The following is a 22,105-nucleotide window of genomic DNA, read 5'->3' on the forward strand; positions in this document are numbered from 1 at the left end:
CCCAGCATACCCAATGGCCATGACCCCAGCTGTTGCCAAACCGTGGCATAAATGCCCAAGATCCAAGCTACTCATCAGGCAGGCAGCACAAAATAGATGTAGTGTACCAAGAGATGAAGGGCAGTCTGCTCATGATTGGGAATTCTGGAACCATCTGCTTCCCACCAAATGAGTTGGACTGGCCTGACTTTTGGGTTGGGGCACATGTTATAGGCATGTTTAAGCCAATGCATGCTCCCGGTGTGTACATGTCATGCTGGCAGGTGCAAGCTGCAAGTTCGACGTGCCATGAACCATGACCGCCCCAATTCATCCCAAAACAGACAACACAATAAACACTCCATTTATCCAAATACTGTTGCTAGTATTTTCACCCAACTTCAAATAATAATAATAATAATAATATGTTAGGGTTTAGAGATTGGGCTCGGCTCCAACCTTAACCGCACAAAATGCTCTCTCAGTAAAAAAAGATGAAAAGATCATTTCAAGTGCCTTGGCCTGAGCAAGATTCTGCTTCTTCACTGATCCAAGCTTCAAAAAATGGATACAAACCCTGATCTCTTATCACACAGCCCCTGGATTTTTCTGTGTTTCAATAGGGAAACTGTATGTGATAGAGATGCTAGAATAGTTGACAGTGTTAAGAAAATCATATGGCATAAGTCAGCAGAAATGCATATTTACAACCAAGAATGCAATTTTTTTTTTTCCAGAAATCCTTGTAGAATAAACATATTTTAAATTCATTTCTTTTACATTGACCGACAAAAAATGATCTTACACTACAAAGGGGAAAAAAAAAAGAAAGAAAAAGGCATTACTAATGATTATGAGATCCACAAAAAAGAGGGCCTTCTAAGGTTTCTGCAGTTCCTCAGATTGTGTGTTGTTTTCAAAAGAATCCGACGGTCTAGCACTTTTCTGACCATTAGCATGGCCACTCTGATGATTGGGAGAAGAGCTCTGTTCCACCTGCTCCTGCTGCTTGGAGAATGACTTGAACGGTCTTTCAAAATCCCTTATGCTGCTTTGGTCAATCGCCATTTTGTTGAGTTTTTGCTCCTGAGAAGAACAGTGAACAAGATGGACAGAAATATGCAACAGCAGCATACATGTGCATGTAGGCTAAAATATTAAATAGATGATTGCATACACAACTAGCCACTTATTCTTTTCATTATCTTATTATTATTGTTATTATTATTTTGAAAGATAACAGAAATTTTACTGAACTTGCATAATAGATGAGATAACTACATTTAAAAAAAAAAGAAAAAAAGAAAAAAGAAAAAAGAAAACCCACAAAACACAAGAAGCTGAAGAACAAGAAGATAGGGCTTCGATTGAAGAAGCCGAAGCTGATACATCTAATTTTGCCCTTCTAAAAACTCCTCTGCATGACAAGAAGATTGCCTACAGTTGTACTGCTAAACAATCAGAAAATAGAGCACCTAGGCAACATAAAGCTCTACTACATAAGTTAATTACAAGGAACGAAGCATGATTTTATTTATTATTATCATTTGCTTCCAAAAGGGATATTGATGTCATTTGCTTCCAAAAAGGATGATAAACACATAATAATAATAAATAAATAAAACCCAGAAGTCCACAAGCACAAATAGAGGGATGATCCCAAACAAAGTTGTCTGTTAACATACAACGTTTTTATTTTCTACTCATGTGCCATTTCACTAGAGCATCCGAGCAGTGAAAGGATGGACCATACCATGAAGATCGCATGGACCAAAAATTGTAACAATCAGGTGAGTGACATATATGTGTCTGAATGTGTCTCTGTGTCGATGTATGCGTCTCTGACTGGTGCAACCTAGTTATCAAGTCAATGAGATCTCGAAACTCAAATTGCAAAGAAATTAAATAAAGAACACTCACATGAACAATGGAGTAGAGAGGGAGAGAACTTTTATTGATATCATTCTCTTCTCTTACAAAAAACCACACTTAGACGAATATTCGAATGACTAACTCCTACAACACCACCACCCTTTTATAGATCCTAAGGAATCCTTAATTGAAATCTCTACATATAAGAGAATCGATCACAATTTATTACAAACTGATCTAATTCTTCTTCATATGGCAAAAGCTTAATGAAAAGCAAAAATGGAAAGCAATTAAATCTCTAAATCCAACCTATAACTTTAATCATATCAATTACACCCTCATCACATATTTAAATCAGCCTCCTCTATCTCCTAAAACTAGTAAATTATAATTCCAAAATTTGTAAAAAAATCAGCACATGTTGGACCCTAGGGTGGGCCTAGATGGGCTTAAGTGGGTTGGGCTCTACAATGGGCTTGGATGAACCTAAGTGGGCCATGGGCCTGGATCATTCCCCCCAATTGGAAGGGACTCGACTCTAGGGAGTTGGATGCTTTATACAAGTAGTAAAGGTCCAGATTCTTTTCAGTTTGCGACACTCATTCAACTTCTTCCTTCTTTTTCTTTGGAAGTCGTTTATCCATATCGACAATGGCTTCATTTTACACGTCAGATGCCTCGCCATGGTACTAGAATAAGTCTGCTACATTGAAAATCAGTGAGATAAACAAGTCATTTGCCAACTCGATTTCACAAGCATTGTTATCCAACTTCATCTTGACTCGACATGGACCAATCTTCTTAGATTTGAGCTTATTCTAAGTTCCCCTCGAAAACCTTCCTTTACAGAGATAGACTATAACCAAGTCATTGTTGAGGCACAAAACCAGTTGCGCACCCGTGCAACAAGTATGTGTTGCGCGACCATGCAAAGGGTTGTGTTGCGTGACTGTGCAACTAAAGAAAGAAGACAAAACAAAGGGTTATGTAGCTCTAGGGTAAGGAAGTAGAACGAGATTGGAAGATCAGTGGCACAATCGCACAATATGCATCTCACGCAACATGTATGAGTTGTGCGACCGCACAACAAAGAAGTGTTGTCCACCCGCACAACAATATTATGTTACACGTATTTGGGGCTTCACATGTGTGAATGTTTATAAATACCCCCTCACCATTCTCATTTGGGGACTTGGAATATTTGAGAGCTCTTGGAGCAAAAGAATCGTGGAACTCAGGTATTGAGAAGTCTGCGGGTGGAAGAATGAGAAAGGAGAAGAATCAAGGATTGAGCCTCTTGCACGACCGTGCAACAGCTGTCCCGCGCAAATGGTTCAGTAAAGTTGTTGCTGCTTGCATAATCAAGCTTATGGATTATCAATTCAAGTCTTTTGGATTGCGTATCAACATGAATCAAGGGCTTCAAACTTGCACAATTCTCCTGTCATTTTGACAGACACTTCTACATGGCCGAAATGCTGCCGAAATTACTGCTTTCAATTATTATTTAACATTGTATCATTAGTCATACTTTGTTTTAGAATCAAGCGTAATGAATAGGAATGTAATAAGAATCCATATTAATGAAATAACTGATGATGAGTGTTCTTTTATTCAAGTCACTTTGTTACTTTTAGAATGCAGATATTTCAAACCCCAAAACACATTTTTGACCGAAACAAAATGGTAACTCCACTAGGGATCGAACTCGAAGTCTCTGGTTGGAATATCTACCTTCAATGATAACAATGAAACAATTGAAGAATACTTGTCATCAAAAGGCACTGAAAAGGCACCAAAATGGCCACTCTCGACAAGAACATTCCTCCTTTCAACTCTAAAACAAAGTACAATTTTATTAGATTTGGATAATTAATGATGGCCTGTTTTGAAACTCAAGTACTCCATTCTTGTACAATCATAATGGCTTCTCTCCCAGCTAATGTGATCATTTATTTTACACCCAACGGGTTCACCGTGGACTATGTCAGCGATACTAAAACATCACCCAAAAAGGCACCGAAGAGGGTCTAGCGAGCCGCAATTCGGAACAGACAACCGCGAACGATGGCAGGAATGATATCCACCTCACCCACAGCGTATAAAGACAATGAAGGATGGACAGTAGTGACATCTAGGAGAAGGAAAACTCAATCCCCTCCTATGAGAAGCCTGGTTCCATTGTAAAGAGTAAAGGGTCGATCACGCATAATATCAAAAAGCACAACCCTGCCTTAGCGCCACCCTCACTTTATCCTAGAGGGATCGAAAGGGCTCTTTTAGCTCCACAAGATTTTCCCACTCTACCTGTCACAGCCCCATCGAAAGCCCAAAAAGGAGAAAGGAAAGCTATCCTGACAAGTAAGCCTTCGCCCTCGATGTCGGTCGCGACGACCCCGGCACAAGCTTTCGCACCAAATATGTTTTGTTTAGGGCCAAAAAATTCCCTGAAACAGCGAAATGTCAATTTCGAGTCAAGCATAGGTTCATTCTCCTTGACACCCCCGATGACAGCCTATCCCCCTCATCTTTTCTAAAGAATTTATTTTCTCATTACCTTGACTGATTCGTTTGGCTTGGAGATCATCACACTGCTAACGAGTGATGGAAAAATTTCACAGCTACTAGCTTCACCTTCCGATTATCCGTGACTTCCTTGTACTCAGAACACTTTTTCTACCTTGCTTAGCTGATTGATGAAGTCATCAACATGCAACTAGCAATGGAATTCCAGAATTTCTACCTTAATTTTGAGCTCTCTATCACGTCCCAACATTTGAAGAATTCAATCATTAGTAATGCAAGGGCATTTTCACACCGGGCTCGAGTGGGGTTGCCTGTGGGATGCGAGGACACACTTAGGGTGGGAGGCCCATGTGAGGAGGGTGGCTCGTGTGAGGCGGTACCCATGTGATTTGGGGCCCACGAGGGGGGTTCGACCGAGGTCCTAAACCATGAGATGTGAGGCCTGGGCCATGAGATAAAGGGATTGATTCGCCACACTCTAACAGTTTGAGCTTTTAGAGCAAGTGGTTAATTGTCCTGCATCAATTAGTGTCTTCATAAACTGAGGCCACCCATATTTGGTTAGAACCTAGATGGGAACCTCCCCTACATGTCCACGTGCTTCAACTTGGTCTCCGAATTCCCTCCATTCTGAAGCTCTCCCACTTGATTAGTGAGGTTTCCTACCACATGCATGAGTTGATACACTCACTCTGTGAGTGTGCGGATCCCAAACTCTTCCTGTGTCACCCCTTTTTAAGCCATTAGAAGATGTAGACTCAAAAAATCCTAAAGACAGCCTACTCTGATACCCAAATAGTGCAACCTGATTATCAAGTCAATGAGATCTCGATACCTAAATTACAAAGAAATTTATTTAAAAGAGAGAGAGAGAGAGAGAGAGAGAGAGAGAGAGAGAGAGAGAGAGAGAGAGAAGGAAGACTTGCAAGAACAATGGAGTAGAGAGGGAGAGAATTTTATTGATATCACCCTTTTCTCTCACAAAACTTAAAGAAGCCACACTTAAAAAAAATATTCAAATGACTAGCTACTATACCACCACCTCCCTTTTATAGATTCTAAAGGAATTCTTAATTGAAATCTCTACAACTAAGAGAATTAATCACAATTTATTACAAATTAATCTAATCTTTCTTCATATGGCAAAAGCCTAATGAAAAGAAAACATGGAAATCAATTAAATCTCTAAATCCATGTCATATCTTCAATCATATCAATTACAGCCTCATCACATCTTTAAATCAACCCCCCATATCTTCCAAAAATAGGAAATTATAATCCCTGAATCTACAAATAATCAGCACATGTTGGGCCCTACAGTGGCTAGGGTTCTATGTCTTTATGGACCCTATCGTGGGCCTAGATGGGCTTACGGAGGTTGGGCCCTACAGTGGGCTTGGATGGGACTAAGTGAGCCGTGGGCTTGCATCATTGACTAATCAAGTGACACATCCACATATTGGCTGTCTTCGATTAGATGAGTCACAACTGCTTAATTAGAGACAAGTGACATGCAAGGTTGATGTAATCATTTCTCCTAGAAACATTAGAATTTTGTAGTTGGTAAGAGACACTGAATAGAAATGATTGAATCCTGCAAGGGGTCACAACAACGTCTGTTTCAGGTTTTTTAGAATACAAAACGTGTGGAAAATTTTGGTGTGACGTTGAGCTGTTTGGAAGCTCTATTTTTCTAAAGGAAGCTTTGTCCAGGGTTTTCAATATGAGATATCCTACCCAAAAGCTTGATAATTTGGAACTTCATCAGCTTGTAGATGATTCCACACATTTGTGAATTCGATAGGCTTAAACAAGTGCTTCAATTTGCACTGTTACAATTGTTTTAAGGATTGCACACAAAATAACTATGTTATGAATGTCTTGAAGGCTAGGGCAGTTGATTCATGCGTCAACCCATGTTATAAGTTTCCACCCAAAGATTAATTAATTATGGTCTTCCAACTCAAATGTGAGACTAACACCGGAGTATCAGAAAGGCAGGAGGCACAAAAACCAAGTGCTAGATGAAGTCACCACAAACAGATGCTATAAAGAAGAGTTCATCAATCTTCAATTTCCATAATTAACCAAGACAGCAATTTTGCACAAGACAGGAACTTCGTGCCTGGATGTTCGTTTTGAGAATTCTCCAGCAACTTTTGAAGGTCATTCCAAGATCTACGATGACTATTTTTCTGCATTCTTTGAAATTTCATTGTTTTAGGCAGCAAATTATTGGTCAAAAAAAAAAAAAAAAAAAAATCTTGGCAAGAAATTTATGAAGAAAACCATGATGAATTTTGAGTATTTACGGAACTTTTGATATTTTTAAATTGTGGTTAGGTTTAAAAGTTGGTTTTACTGGATTAATTATTGATATAGAAGCTAGTTTGGGTTTCATTTAGATTTGCTTATGGAAAGATGTAAGGAGAGAGAGATAAGAAATAATGGAAACATTTGTCCAGCGACTTGATGTTTTTTAGTCACTCTACTGTGCATTCAGGGCTCATGTGCTTGCTATTTTAAGAGGCTTACCCAGGTTCTGCTCTAAGAAACATGGGCATTGATAGTGATTGGTGTTTGTATCATTTCCTAATCAAATGCTGATTTCGCAGCATGGCCAGATATTTCCTGCATCGGGTTTATCCTAGACGAGAGAAAGCACCATCGTACACTGGATTGTTCTAAAAGGACAATAGAGAGGCATTCCCTGATACTAGATAACTAAATTAGCTCATATGCCTTTCCTCAGTTCTTTGGGGTTTTCCCAAATTTTGACATACAACCAATTCACAAACTTTTGAAAGGTACATTTTGCACAACATGCAGGAGCTCTTTAGCTTGTTGGTAACAAAGAATTTCATCATCTGCAGACTACATAAATAAAGTCATGTAAAGTAACACTCAGTGGGCCATGAGTCCTTACACTTTGTAGAGCCTCCAGTTTCCTCTGCAATGCTTCATGCTCAGCTTTAATACGAAAAGGAACACCATCCTTTTGGAACACATTGTTCTGTGCCATGTCCTCGTCAATGTTGTTGACCGTAGTAGCAAAAGGGTGGTTGGTTGGAATCCATCTAACTGTATCAGGGTCAACATCTGGTGGCACTGGATCCCCTTCCTTGAGGAAAACAGTGGGTCTCTTCCACTGGTATGCACGTGACCTTCTTTTCTGATGGATCGATTGTTGCTCTTCAGTAAGGGTAACTGGCGCCAAGCGATAAACCTTCCCGCACATTTCCACAGTTGAATTGCTCTTACCAACCTTCACCAAGGGGTTATCAAAAGGATCTTCATACTTGAGGGGCCTTGAACTGTGAACAAGTGTGCAATGCAAAATAATATTATTATCCATACAAGAAATTTCATTGCAAACTGAAACTTCGAAATTTTAGAATCCAAATTTTGGCATACAAGGTATCCCTCAGCAGATCTATCAACATTCCTACAGCAGCGCATACCACATATTCTCTTCTGATACATGGTTGTCCAACCATGAAGTTTGCATATTAATTTTGACAATACAGAGGATTCCATAGTCTGCGTAGACTGCATATTTTCTTTCTTTCTTTCTTCTTTTCCTCCATAGATATCACAAAAACCTCTTCTCCTTTCAGGTTAAGCATACGACTAATTTCACAAGATAATTAATGAAAACAATGTTGAGAATGCAAGGAAATCCACTGCCTAACTTTGAAAGATAAGGAATACAGTTTGGATGCCACACTTCATTACTTCGAAAGATTGAAGTTCGGATGCAACACCAGTACACCACACATAGATTACATTGACTAAACTAGAACTTAAAGAACAAAACCAACCATATAAATAATATGATAGAAGTACAGAATGACGTAAAATAACTAATGGAGTTGTGAGTAGGATCAAGACATGAAAATTAGGGGTGATTTTGATTCAACTATCATCTATATACTTGATAGCGGGTGCACTACTCATGCTTATAGCGGATAAGGAAAGCTCACCAAATCATACAAGTAAACATCAAAAGTAAAGAATAAGTACGCATTCTGCTTCTACATGGAAATTATGATTATTAAAAGTTCATTAAATATGTCTAGGACAAACTACAAAGGAACATACAAAGGGTTTGGGAACATACATGCCTCTTCTATCAGATCTCAACTGGCCTCGCTTCACAAGATCAGCCACAGATCCATGCTGACTATACCTTGGCTTCCTGGCTAAAATTTGTCTTACAGCAATCACCAAGAATGCAATTGCAACAAATAATCCAATCCCTGAGTTTGTGCTAATGCATCTTTTCATCTGGAAACAAGAACAAAAGACCAAAAGAGTGAACAGGAAACTGAAGGATGAAGAAAAATATACAAGTAATCTAGCTCAGTAATTCATCATAAAATCAGTTACAAGAAAATACAGATCATGACTTCAAGATACTAACATTTTAATCGATTAAAATGCGAAAGAATTTCCCTTTGAACCAAAAATAGACTCCCGGTTAATGATAGCTTATATGAAAAGAGTTGTCAAATATTATAGTCCAAATACTAGAAACTTCATCATTTCTAATCAGATTGATGGAAAACTCACAAAGTTCTAGAACTGGTCAGAATAATCCTTAACATGTCAGAATAATTGGCTTTGCATATGTTTGAATCATTATGGACTTATGGTAACGTAGAAGTACCTTACAATCAAAATCATAAGCAATGTTTGGTATCACACAATGTATCACAACCCTGGGATACAGATACATATCGGTTATCGCATGGGAGATATCGTTTGTATCGCGTAATTTATCGCACTTTTTGGGAAACATTGGGAAAATGGTTGTTTTTCAATGAAACTTAAGGGATTATTAAAGAAGACCTTAATACACACTTTTAAATCATAAAATCTCAAAAAAGAAGTGCACATAGTAGGTTTCCTTTGTATAAGGTCCTAAGTTATGCGTTGTCTGATTGAACTAAGGCAACTATATTCAAATATGATGCATAACATTTATAAATGTATCAAGACATAATACAGGAAACGGTGGTAATCGACCATTATAAACCTTTCATGGGCCACAAAAGCTTTGGATCAAGCTGATATTTGTGTGGTCTCTCCATCCAGGTCTTTGTGACATTACCAACAGGTTGGATGGCAAATAAAAATTCCAATGGACCCCATGAAGTTTCAATGGTAGGGATTCAATCAATACTGTTAACTGTGTTATGGTCCACCTAAGACTTGCACTTGCTTCATTTTTTGGATCATGCCCAAAAATGAGCTTTCAAAATGGACGGGGTGTGTGGATGTAAGGCACATACATTATTGTGGGCTCCACAATTAGGGATCCACTGAGAGGATCCAAGGATCCACCGAAACAACGCCCGGAGTGGATGCGGATTTACTACAAAATCCTTTCCCAGGAAGTTCCTACGCTGAGAACCTAGATGGGGCCCACCGTGATGTTTTTTTATGAATCCACCTTGTCCACACATTTGGCCTGATCATTCTAGGACATGAGGACAACACTAAGCCGAATCTAAGAGCCAAGTGGGCCACACAAGAGGAAACAGTGGGGCTTGAGCAACTACCATTGAGCCATTCGTATGGCCACAGAAGTTTTGTATCGGGCTAAGCTTTTAGTGTTTTTAGTTCATCCCAGTGGGAATGACCTTATAAATGGTTTGGATGTCATATAAACATCAAGCTGGAGCCCAGAAAGGTTTCAACGGTAGGAATTTCTTTCCCTAGTTTTCCCTCTCATATGGCCCACTTGACTCTTAGATTTGTCACAGTTTTGACCGCATGTCCTAAAATGATCATGCAAGACGGATGGACGGGGTGGATTCATCACAAAAATCACAGTGGGCCCCACATAGGTTCCCAGCACAGGAACTCTGAAATCCACATCCGCCCCGAGTTGGGGTACTCCCTCAATCTGTGCGGGAGTGAATAAGGTGTTACCTAAGGAATAGCTTAGTGGGTGTTACCCCTACCGTGTGGCTCATATGGGTGATATTTTTATATATTCACGTCGTTCATCCATTTTTCCAACCCATTTGAGGATGGGGTTTCAAAAATTATGCAAATCCAAATCTCAGGTGGACCATACCACTAGAAACAGTGGTGATTGAGTGCCCCACCATTAAAAATTCCAAAGAGCCCATTGTAAGCTTTTAGTAATGTTTATTTGCAATCCAACCTGTTGATAATGTCAAGAAGATCTAGATGAAGGGAAAATATAAAGATCAACTTGATCCAAAACTTTTGTGGCCCACAAAGTTTTTAATGGTCATTCATCACTATTTCTAGTGGTATGGTCCATCTGAGATTTGGATCTACTTAGGGTTTAGTATCACGTCCTAAAATGAGATGGAAAAACATATGGACGGCATGGATATATTTTTAAAAAATACATCATGAGGGGCCCCACACGGTTAGGGTAACACCCACTAAGTTGTTCCCGGGGTGACATCTAATCCGTTCTCAGTCCCCCCTGCACACAAACAAGCGATGTGAGTGGAACCCTGACTATGGACCCCACCATGATGTACGTCTTGTATCCACACCATCCATCCAGTTGGAGAGATCATTTTAGGGCATCAGCTAAAGAATGAGCCTAATCCAAAGATCAAGTGGACCACGCCACAGAAAACAGCGGGGACAATCCGCCCACCATTGAAACTTGAAACCTTCCTAGGGCCCATCACAATGTTTATTTGTGATCCAACTTCTTCATAAGTCCAAGAAGATATGGACTAAGGGAAAACACAAATATCAGCGTGATCGAAAACTTTTGTGGCCCTCAAGCAGTTTTTAACAATAAGTGTTCAATCCCCACAGTTTTCTATGATGGGGTCCACCTGAGCTTTGGATCTACCTCATTCTTTGTTTCATGACCTAAATTGATATCTACAAACGTATGGACAAAATGAACATTAAGGTGGGCCCCACCATAAGGGTCGCACCGTCTTAAATGCACCAAAGTCACCTAAATTCACTCCTTAGTTAAGGAGAAAGTCGACAAAACCCTTGGGCTTCATCTTCTTCTCTATAGGCTCCAGAAGGTCCTGCAATTTCAAATCTGTTCGAAAGCCCAAAAATCTCGCCCGAATTCCATCCTTTTTTCCAAATACCTACAAAAATCCCCCAAACCTCACCAAGAATCTAATTTTTTTTTTTTTTTAGAGAATTTCTCTCTGAAAGAAAGAAAAGAAAAAAAAAAAGGTTTTAAGGTTTTCTTACCTGATCTGGCAAGATCGACATTTGACCCACCAAATCCAATTGAAGGCGATTCCTGATGCAGATCTTGAGGTAAGAGAGATTTTTTTATATACTTTTTCTTTTTTCTTTTTTTTCAAATTTGTGGGGTAGTGGAGAGGATTTTGCCTCATATCGCTGAAAACAATGCCTGCTTTATTGATAGGAAAGGTCGCTGGCTACAAAAAGATGTCATGGTAGGTGGCTACAAAAGATATCATCGATATTGACTGATATCGACAATATTGTGTGTAAAATCAATGAAAAATCCATGATGAATTGCGATATATCGTCGATATTTTGCGATATCATGCGATACATCACACGATACACAAAATTCCTTTTTTTCTTCTTCTTTTTTTTTTTTTTCATTTCTGAGCGAGTTCTACGGAGTTTCATATCGCTGGCCAACGATAACAATAATCTTGGCCAATAGTATTGATATTACGAACATTGATCATAAGTAAATGACAGTTTTGTCAATTCATTAAACTTGGAATTATTTATTACTATTATTATTTTTATTTTTTTTTCACCAGCATTGGTAAAAAGAGACAATTAGCAGGAGCAACAAACAGAAATTAGTTAATGTGCCACATTATGGTCATGAGATTCCAAAATAGGAGGGGCTCCCAAGCAGTGTTTAAGTTATCGGCGAAAAGTTGATAATATCGATGTCGGCAGCGCTGCGACACCGAAAACCCCTTTTTTCGTTTCTCTGCTAGTTGTCGACGAAATATCGCCGATTTTTTGGATATGGACGATATTATCGGAATATTTCATTTCTTTCTAGATAATCAACGAAATATCGGGAGATATTATCGAAATACGGGCGATATTATCGGAATATCGATTGTAGCCACCAACCACACAACATATCACGAGAAAAGTGTAGCTAACTACCTCTTTTCTTTGAAAAATATCGGGCCTAAAATTAAGTGAATAAATCAGAAGAAAAATCGAAATATCGGGGCTGAAATTGCATGAATACGTAAAAATTGGGGGAAAAAAATTCATTGTGATTTTTGTACCTGGGTAATTGGAAGTCGGAACAGGAGCTTCTCGATCGACAGAGCCGGTACACATACGCCAAAGGTAAGAAATATCTCACCATCTCCCTCTTCGGTTTCAGTTGAAAGCTCCATGTCGCAATTTTGACGAAAAATCAGAGATTTGAGCGAGATTTACTCTCGATTTGGGATGATTTAGGGATTTCAAATCTCCCGCAAAACCCATCTTATCTCACCATGTCCCGTAAAACCCTTCTTTAGGGTTTTTTTTTTTTTTTTAATTTTTTCCCTCGAGCGAGAATCCTGCATTGGCCCTTTCTCGAGTTTTTAGTGGGAAATCGGATTTCACACTAAGTTATTCAATACGCTATTATCGTACTGAGTAAACTCAGTTGGGCGTGGGCCCACCTTGAATGTATGTGGTCTATCTACGCCATCCATCTGTTTTTCCATCTAATTTAAGGGGTTGAGCCCAAAATTGAAGCATGTCCAAAGATCAAGTGGATCATACCATACGAAACGGTGGGTATAATGATTTCAACCGTTGAAACCTTTTTAGGCCCCACAGCGATGTTTATTTGTCATCCAACCTGTTCATAAGATCATACAAACATGGATGAAGGGAAAATACAAATATAAGCTTGATCCAAAACTTCTGTGGCCCCCAAGAATTTTTCAACGGTAGACGCTCAATTCAACTGTTTCCTGCGGTGTGGTCCATTTGAAGATTCTATATATTTCATTTTTAGGGTCAAACCCTAAAATTATCTGGTAAAATTGATGGAAGGAACGGATCAAATACATAAATCAAGGTGGGCCTCACAGAGTTTACTCACTGCACAATCCGCTAGAGTGTAGCAGATGGGCGTGGATTAGGTACTACCCGGCCTATTCGGAGCTCAAGACAGGGGGAGGATCCAAGGGCCACTGAGGGACCACCGTGATGTATGAATCTTATCCACACCGTCCAACCATCTTTTCATATCATTCTAGGACCAAAAATAAAGCATATCAAAGGCTCAAGTGGACCACACCCTAGGAAGCAACGATACTAAGGATGCCCACCGTTGAAACCTTCCTAGGGCCCACTGTATCGTTTATTTTACATGCAACCCCTTGATATGGTCATATACACCTGGATGGAGTGAAAAACAAATATAATCTTGACCTAAAACTTCCGTGGTCCCTAAGAATTGTTCAACAATAGTAATTTAATTACCACCATGTGGCCCATTTGAGATTTAGATCTTATATATTTTTGGATAATGTTATAAAATAATATGAAGAAATGAATGGACGGTGTGGATAAATTTCATACATCACGGTGGGCTCTCAGTGGCCATCGGATCCTCTGCCTTAATCCACATCGCAGGGGATATGGTGAGATCCCGGACTCATCGAAAGCAGATTGGCTGGTGTACCACACACCAGTGTGTTGACGTCACCAAGTTTTGTGGGTCCCATCATGAGGTATGAGTTATATCCAAACCGTCCTTCCACTTGGTGAGCTCGTCGTAAGTCTTGATTCGAAAAATAAGACAGATCCAAAAATCAAGTGGACCGCACTGTAAAAAGCAGTGGAAGATTGAACGCCCTACCATTGAAACCCTTTTGGGGTTCACAGAAATTTTGGATCAGTATTATATTTATTTTTTCTCTTAATCCAGGTCTATGTGACCTCATGAACAGATTGGATGGAAATTAAACGCTAAGGTGGGCCCTACGAATGTTTTAACGGTACAAATGTATGTGGTTTATCCATGCTAGTATGTTACCGAGTAAACTCAGCTAGGCCCACACCACTGTGAATGTATGTGATTTATCCATGTCGTCCGACCATTTTTCCAACTCACTTATGGGGCTAAGACCAAAATTGAAGCATATCCAGTGCTCAAGTGGACCATACAACAGGAAACAGTGGGAATAATGATTTCCACTGTTGAAACTTTTCTAGGCCCCACAGTGACGTTTATTTGTCATCAGACCTGTTCATAAGACCATACAAACATGGATGAAGATAAAACACAAAAAATTAGCTTAATCTGCATCCCTATGGAAGCGGGTACGTACGTGTTGTGTGAGGACGCAAATTGCGTACTGAGTAAATTATGTGGGGTCTACCTTGATTTACATATTTTATCCACTCCGTCCATCCATTATAACAGATAATTTGGGGGCTTTAGCCCAAAAACTAAGTACATCCAAATCTCGAGTGGCCCTCACCATGGGAAATAGTGTGAAATGAAATTATACCGTCTAAAATTCCATGGGGGCCACAGAAGTTTTGGATCAATCTGTTATTTGTGTTTTTCCTTAATCCATGTCTTTGTGATCTTATGAATGGGTTAGATGACAAATAAACATCACTGTGGACCCTACCAAGGTTTCAACGGTGGAAATCATTATTACCACTGTTTCCTGTGGTGTGGTCCACTTGAGCTTTGGACATGCTTCAAATTTCGGTTCAGCCATTAAAATGAGCTGAAAAACAGATGGACGGAGTGGATAACCCACACACATTCACAGTAGGCCCAACTGAGTTTACTCAGTACGATAAACTCAGTAGCAATCCGATTTTGTCTTGCATGCTGACGCTCCTCGAGGTCCCGAGTTGTACGAATGGTTCAAGGGAGATCAAGGTTACATGGCCATCCATGATATATGTGACATATCCATGCCATCCATTTATGTTACCAAAACATTTCGGGGAATGAGCCAAAAAATGAGGAAGTAGATTGGCCCACCCATGCGATTTTAAGGTTCCCCGTGTGCTGGATCATACTTTCCTTGAAGTGGTCTACACCAAATGAGGCAGGTACATAGTTTCTTATGGCGCGGTCCACTTGAGCTTTGGATCTGCCTCATTTTTGGGCTCGTGCCCTAAAATCAATTCACATAGTGGATGTACGGTATGGATAGGGAACATACAGTGCACTGGCCCCACATTTATTTGATAGATGTTCTGATTTTAGTGTTATTACCTATTTACAGTGCATTTACTGGGTGATTGGAAAATCAAACAGGCCCTTAAGGTTTGGATATGCTTCATTTTTTACAATATGCCATTAAATTATATGTTAAATTGATGGACGGAGTAGATAAAGTACACAAATCATAATAGGCCCCATAAAGTTTACTCAGTACGCAATCTGCGGGCTCTTTCCTCAATTGTAACTTATATGAAATTTTGATTTGATCTAACATCTTAGCCCTTGAAATGATTTGGGCTTATTACACTGAATACGAACCGATGCACCTTTTTTTTGTTGATTATTGCAAATTTGTATACTACTAGGGAGCAAAATGTTGTCTGGATCGAGAAAATGAGGAGCAAAGGACATTGGGTGGAAACATATATGGCCTTTGGAGGGGAATAAATATGGAATCATATGTAACTATTTTGGCCAAGTGATACAGAGTGGGGAAGTGTCTAGGTTAAAGGAACATTTGGCAGGGGGATACAAGAATGCGAAAGACTGTCTAAGTGTGACAAAGTTGGTGAGAGAGAAGATAAGAAGAGTGTTGGCTGAAGCGAAGTTACACAAGCTACAACAAAAGGATTGGAAGATGGATCTGCGGGATGAGCTACGAGGCACAGGACGAGGCCTAGGTGCTATCGACGAGCAAGATGACAACGACGAGGAGGGGATCGCATATCCCGGTGACTGTGTTACGGCTCGAGATAGGAGGGAGTTCAGACAAGCGACTCATGAGTCTCGGACATCAGAGTGAGAGGGGGAGCAAAACAGACGGTTTGATGAGAGTAGGCCGTCGTTTGGGACGTCCTGACATGATGTTGGTGGGAGCAGCAGATGGTTTGAGGGAGGGCATGGCCTACAACGCATGCAAAGCGCTCGTGTCACAGATGCCCCCATTGCAGGCGTTAATCAAAAGATATTTTAAAAAAATATGTGGAAGGGGCTCAGGGAGAGTGGGGGGCGCTATATCTAGGTGGTTCATCTCGAGCCATGTACCAGCAAATGTAACAGTCAATCCTCATTTCAAAAATATGATTGAGGAGGTGCAGCATGCCGGGCCTGGCGTGAAGCCTCCCACGCCACAGGAGATTCTTGGCGTCTACCTCGATCGGGAGCACGAGGAGATGCAGGCTTGGGTACATGGACTCAAGCCGAACTAGAAGCAGTACAGGGTGACAATCTGTGATGGGTGGACGGGACCCACGAAATTGTCCATTATCAATTTCATGGTGTACTGTAGAAGGCAGCCCGTTTTCCTCAAATCTATTGATGCATCAGCCAAAATAAAAGATCATGAATACATATATGATCTCCTAAAAGGAGTGACTAAGGATGTTGGGTCCAGAATGTTGTCCAAGTTGTGACAAACAATGGCAGTGTGTTTGTTAAGGCGAGGAAGAAATTGATGAGGAAGTACAATCTCTATTGGACCCCATGTGCGGCACACTGCATTGATTTAATGCTTGAAGAGATAGGCCAGAGGGATTCTGTCAGGAGGACCATCCAGGATACGAGGAGAGTGACAAACTTTATATACAATCACTCATGGTTCTTGGCTGCAATGTGTGAGTGTTGTGGAGGGGATATCATTAGACCAGGCGACTTCATTGCCCTCGACAACTTATACAGGCACTGCGTGGGTCTCAAAAATTTGTTCAAATCTGAGAGATACTTCGAGTGGAATCAGAGGAAGACTGAGGGTGCAAAGAACGTTTCGAAGATAGTGCTTTCCGATTCTTTCTGTGATACAGGTAACAATGTTGTTTCCTTCCTGCATCCAATCTACAAGGTCCTACGAGCCGTAGACAATGAGATGTAGCCTTCAATAGGGTCAATGTATGAGCTTATGAGAATTATGAGAGAAGGGATAATGACTGCAATCCCTAGTTCATATCAATGGGTGATCAATATCATCGATCATCGACGGACCGAGACTCAAGCATCCACTCTACCAAGCTGATAAGTTTGTTACGTTTACCTATCTTTTTTATCACTTGCACAGTTGCACTTGCACTTTAAGCATCACTTTTGTTTGCATGTTAATACAATTGAGTAACTACTAGTTGGGTTTTAGCATACAACCTGAATCCCAAATTTCTTTATAAACGTCAACTCCATGAGAATAATGATTTGACGATGGACGTCCACGAGGTGTTCAAACGATTGTTCCTAGAATTGATAACGCAAGCAGATTTCGGTAACCAGGTAATGCAATAAATTTTCTTCCTTATAGCCTCTAGAAATATGGGTGATTAAAAATAATAACCTGTGAATCCGTGTTTACAGTTGTTGCGGTTTACGGATGCTAAGGGTACGTTCTCATCCGCACTAGCAAAAACATCGACTGAAATGATGATGTTGTATGAGTATGGTAACATAATTAGATAATTGCATTTTTCGTTTAAACTTCAAACTAAAACAAGCTCCTCATGAATATATGGGTGAGTGGTGGGCGATGTACGGAGTCGACACGCCCGCACTGTAGTTATTGGCAGTCCGTGTTCTTACATAGACTATATCCTCTTCACCGTGTGAGATGAACTGAAGCACATGTTCACTCATGCACACAAGCAAGAGGAACAGGCTGGCATATGAGAAGTTACAGAAGCTCGTTTATTGCCACTACAATATGAAGTTAAGAGAGAGTCAGTTGCAGGTAGACCGCGACATGGAGGAAAATTTGGACCCGCGAGACCTGTTGTCTATAGGTACCATGGCACAGATAGGTGATGATGTTGATGACCCACTTTATGACTGGGTAAAATCAGCTGATTTAGATGATGCGAAGGGAGGCCCTACTCCACAAGTAGCTGAGGGAGCGGTGTCTCTGGGTATCAATGTCAATCAGGTAGTAAGCCAACAAAAGGCAGATACAGACTCATTTGACTCTTTGGTGATGAGTTTGGCACGTTCCAATGAGGGTGAAGAAGCATCTTCACGGCCCCTCCCCATCATCAAGTCGTAGTGATTGATGATGATGATGAGACTCAACCCCCACTCGACACTAGTCCTGATGACAACAACGACGACAACGACGACGATGATGATGAGGGGAGGGGACGGAGGCACCGACACTAGTATAGGTGGTACTAGTGAGGGTGGGGGTGGGGGTGGTAGGGGTGCACGACGGTTTAAAGCCAACGATCCGTTGGCCAGTTCACCGAGGAGTAGAGCTTTAACCATGCCACTCAGGACGAGGACCATGGATCTCGTCCACCATCCAGGGTGAGAGCATCAGAGCCCACATATATATTCGAGCATCGTTCGAAGAAGAAAGCCGGACGCGTCACGGCTGATGCTCTCACACGCAGCTTGTCATCTATGGATATAAGTTCAAATTAAGGGAGCTCCACCTCTGTCCCACCTTATGCTCATGGGGGATATCACGAGTATGGTCATGACAGTTCTGACATTCAGTCACACTCATCTACCCATGGGTACAGGCAGCCGGAAGATAGTTCTTCGAGTCATGACCCTTTAACAAGATGATATAGTACCCGTATGACTGGCAGCAATACTATCAAGGAGTCGAGGTTGGACTTGATCTGTTCCCTTAACACCCTGCTCAGCAAATGTCGTCGATGTATGTCACGCAATACCCACGTCTACGCGTACTCGTACAGTTTTGGTAGGATGACTATCAGAGGTACATAAGAGAGTTCCTCAATTGGTGCGAGCAGAGGATGACCTGGGAATAGTACTGCCAACACGTTGGGCAACAATACTACTCTCAATTACTACGGGATCCGGACAATTATTACGAGTCACTTCGTCACTCTATGTGGGGATGAAATATGGCCAGAAATGTGTATTTTTTTGAATTTATTTACTTTCGCATGTCTTAATTGTTTTAAGCTTGCATTTGTATTATATAAACTCATTTTGGTTACTATTTGAGTGATTTCTTACGACAACGCATGCCTTTTGGCCCCCATTAAATGGAAACTTATTATTTAATGCATTCTTTTTGCAATTTATTCATTCCTGAATATGTAAATATGTGTATTTAGGCATGTCCTGAAGTTTCACTGAAAAATTCCACCATTTTCTCCATGTTTCCCCCTTTTTCCTTGCATTTCCGGTTATCGGCGATAATAATATTATACCTTTATCACCGGCCAACGAAACTTGTAGCAATACCGATAACTCGAACACTGCTCCCAAGTAGAAAAGTCATGTAAAAACACACTGAACGAAATATTTAGTGGCCCAAGGACTAAATAAGTTGCACATCGTGATGCAATCCCTAGTCACATGCTTACAAAAAACTCTTCGCTTGGGTTGTCGGCCACAGAGATAAACAACTCGAAAGAATTCTGTGAATACAAAAGTGATCTTTCTTTCAATTAGATGCACAATTTGCATGGTAAGGACACAACACCTTTTAAAATGGTGTTGCGTCGAGTCTTCAACACTTGTTTGTATATGCATGTCCGACATTTGGACAAAGCACATATAAGAAACTAAGTTTCATGTTTATTGATGTTATCTTTTATTCTTTTTTATTATTCATTTTTGGAATTTTTTGCATATAGATAATTATAATATATTATTAAAATATGATATAATATTCTCCTTGACCCTGTTCCTAAATTTGTTTGGCTTTTCTTGGGCCATGCCTCATACTAGTTGTTTTATTGGTGGAGGTTTGGTCTAGCACCCAAACGAGGACCATTTGATCTTTGGTGGCGATTTTGTGCTTCTTTAGAAGGAATGAAATCATAGAAGCTTGCCTTTTGAAAAATAAATAAATAAGAAGTTTCTGGAATAACAGGTTTTTGCAATCATGTAATTGTTCAAAACGTTAGAAACAGAATTGTATATCGGGCATTAAACTATAGGGTGTTCACCGCAATGGAATAAGGGGATTTACATGAGTGGAGAATTAGTCATTGAAGGATAATTTCACAATACCATTTTGTGGCTTCATCTGAGGACCTGCATCAATGGAAGATAATTTCATATTTCCAAGATTAAAGCTTTATCTTTGAAGTTAGGAGTTGTTTTTTTCCCAATGGCATTAAGGGATGTGATGTGAACAAGGTTAAGAATACTCTTTCCAGATAAGGAGTGAAAAGAGAGTCATCCGTTGTCAGCCCCTAGCCGCCCCTCAGCTCCAGATGAATGGTTTAAAACACTGAGAGTTGTATCCTAGCTGATGGATGCTGCCCCATGCAAAACTGCTGCCAGTTGAAGCCAGGCATTGTATAACCACACACACACACACACACACACACACACAAATAAATAAATAAATAAATAATCACATCATGTTTGCTTCTAATGATCCAATTCCTATAATTGTTTGGGTTTGGTTCAACACGAAAATTCACATTTTAATTCTTTCAATATATTCTATTAATCTCCAGCACATAAGTTCATTAAAATTCAACCAAAAATGAGAAATTTACTTCACTGTATTCACAGTTCATCAAAATCCACTTAACTTTTTCGAGTTTGAAACAATATCTAGGGCATGGCAAAAATAAAACAGCCATGAAAGAAATATACCGTGAAAATAACAGGAGGAAAGGCATTGATCGTTCCTTTCAATCTGCGAACCAATATTTCCTTATCCAACCTCCATCTCTCCCTCTCAGACCCATTTCCTCCGACACGCCTATCATCGGAATTCTCAAAATCTCCCGCAGCCCTCAATGAAAATCTCTTCCTAAATCTCCAGCTATTCGATTTTACTCTATTCAAATCAAAATGACCTATCGTTTGGAACTCCAACGCATTCACGGAAACCTGGAGCTTCTTCGCATTGAAGATTACAAGCTAAAAAGGAGAAAATTAAGGAAAAGGCAGATAATTGAGAAAAATAATTTTAAATGGGGGAAATGCAGGGAAATTCATGGAAGGGATGGGAACTACCTGTGGAGAAGCGGATTGGGATTGGAGAAGCGAAAATGCGGTGGATATCAATGTCATTGCTGTTGGAAAATGTAATCCGCATGAGGAAGTTAGGGTTAGGGTTTATAGGGATTAGGGTTTTTTGGATTGATTGCTGAGAGTTTCTGATATTGACCGAATTCGATTCGTCGACAGAGATGCGTATTTATAGGTAGAAAACGAAGTAATTTCTTAGAATGCGCCAGGGTGCGCCATGCGCATGGTTGTTTTTCTGCAGGAGCAACGCTCCGGTATTTCTCGCTTGGCGAACAGGAAGAGAGAGGAATCAGGGGAGTTGCTTGATACTCTGGCAGCTCATGACTCTTGGTACACAAGCACTCCGGAACCGTACATGTGGCGTTCATTGCACCCAATATCAAACAGATTGCTGAACAAAACTACATCCTGATTTGGGAACGCTTCTTGAAATATGAACATCGAATATTTACATTTTTAAACCGTACAATGAATGTCCACACATCCAATATCCAGACAATCACGAATTTTTGTTTCATCGCACATTTAAACTTGGACTTGTGATTTTGATAGTTTGATGTAAGTTATTTGCAACTGCCTGTGTATCATCCATCGCACGGTTAGAGTATCAAAGTT

The 22,105-nt window shown here is 40.2% G+C and overlaps 1 protein-coding gene across 3 annotated transcripts; it reads right to left on the reverse strand.

Annotated features, from left to right (window-relative positions):
* Positions 1-682: 682 nt before the first annotated feature.
* Positions 683-21,879, reverse strand: LOC131243138 (protein MULTIPLE CHLOROPLAST DIVISION SITE 1). Of its 3 annotated transcripts, none has more exons than XM_058242267.1 (6): positions 21,476-21,879; positions 21,110-21,379; positions 8,498-8,664; positions 7,304-7,691; positions 1,733-1,824; positions 808-1,065 (listed from the first exon to the last, which is right to left on the reverse strand). In XM_058242267.1, the coding sequence occupies exons 1-6, from the start codon at positions 21,530-21,532 to the stop codon at positions 1,023-1,025; spliced, it is 1,017 nt and encodes a 338-aa protein (XP_058098250.1). In that variant the 5' UTR covers positions 21,533-21,879; the 3' UTR covers positions 808-1,022. The 3 variants fall into 3 exon arrangements, with proteins under 3 accessions (XP_058098249.1, XP_058098250.1, XP_058098251.1); XM_058242268.1 differs by having other exon boundaries at positions 928-1,065; positions 1,733-1,834; positions 21,476-21,877; XM_058242266.1 differs by lacking the exon at positions 1,733-1,824 and having other exon boundaries at positions 683-1,065; positions 21,476-21,863.
* Positions 21,880-22,105: the final 226 nt, after the last annotated feature.

Source organism: Magnolia sinica, chromosome 4, assembly GCF_029962835.1.
Source record: "Magnolia sinica isolate HGM2019 chromosome 4, MsV1, whole genome shotgun sequence".
Classification (NCBI taxonomy): domain Eukaryota; kingdom Viridiplantae; phylum Streptophyta; class Magnoliopsida; order Magnoliales; family Magnoliaceae; genus Magnolia; species Magnolia sinica.

Excerpts from the sequence above, each read along its gene's own strand:
- LOC131243138 (XM_058242266.1), bottom strand. The coding sequence starts at position 21,532 with ATGACATTGATATCCACCGCATTTTCGCTTCTCCAATCCCAATCCGCT. Across the intron at positions 21,380-21,475 it reads CCCAATCCGCTTCTCCACAG|CTTGTAATCTTCAATGCGAA; the intron begins GTAGTTCCCATC and ends TCTCCTTTTTAG. Across the intron at positions 7,692-8,497 it reads AGATCTGATAGAAGAGGCAT|TTCAAGGCCCCTCAAGTATG; the intron begins GTATGTTCCCAA and ends ACTTGTTCACAG.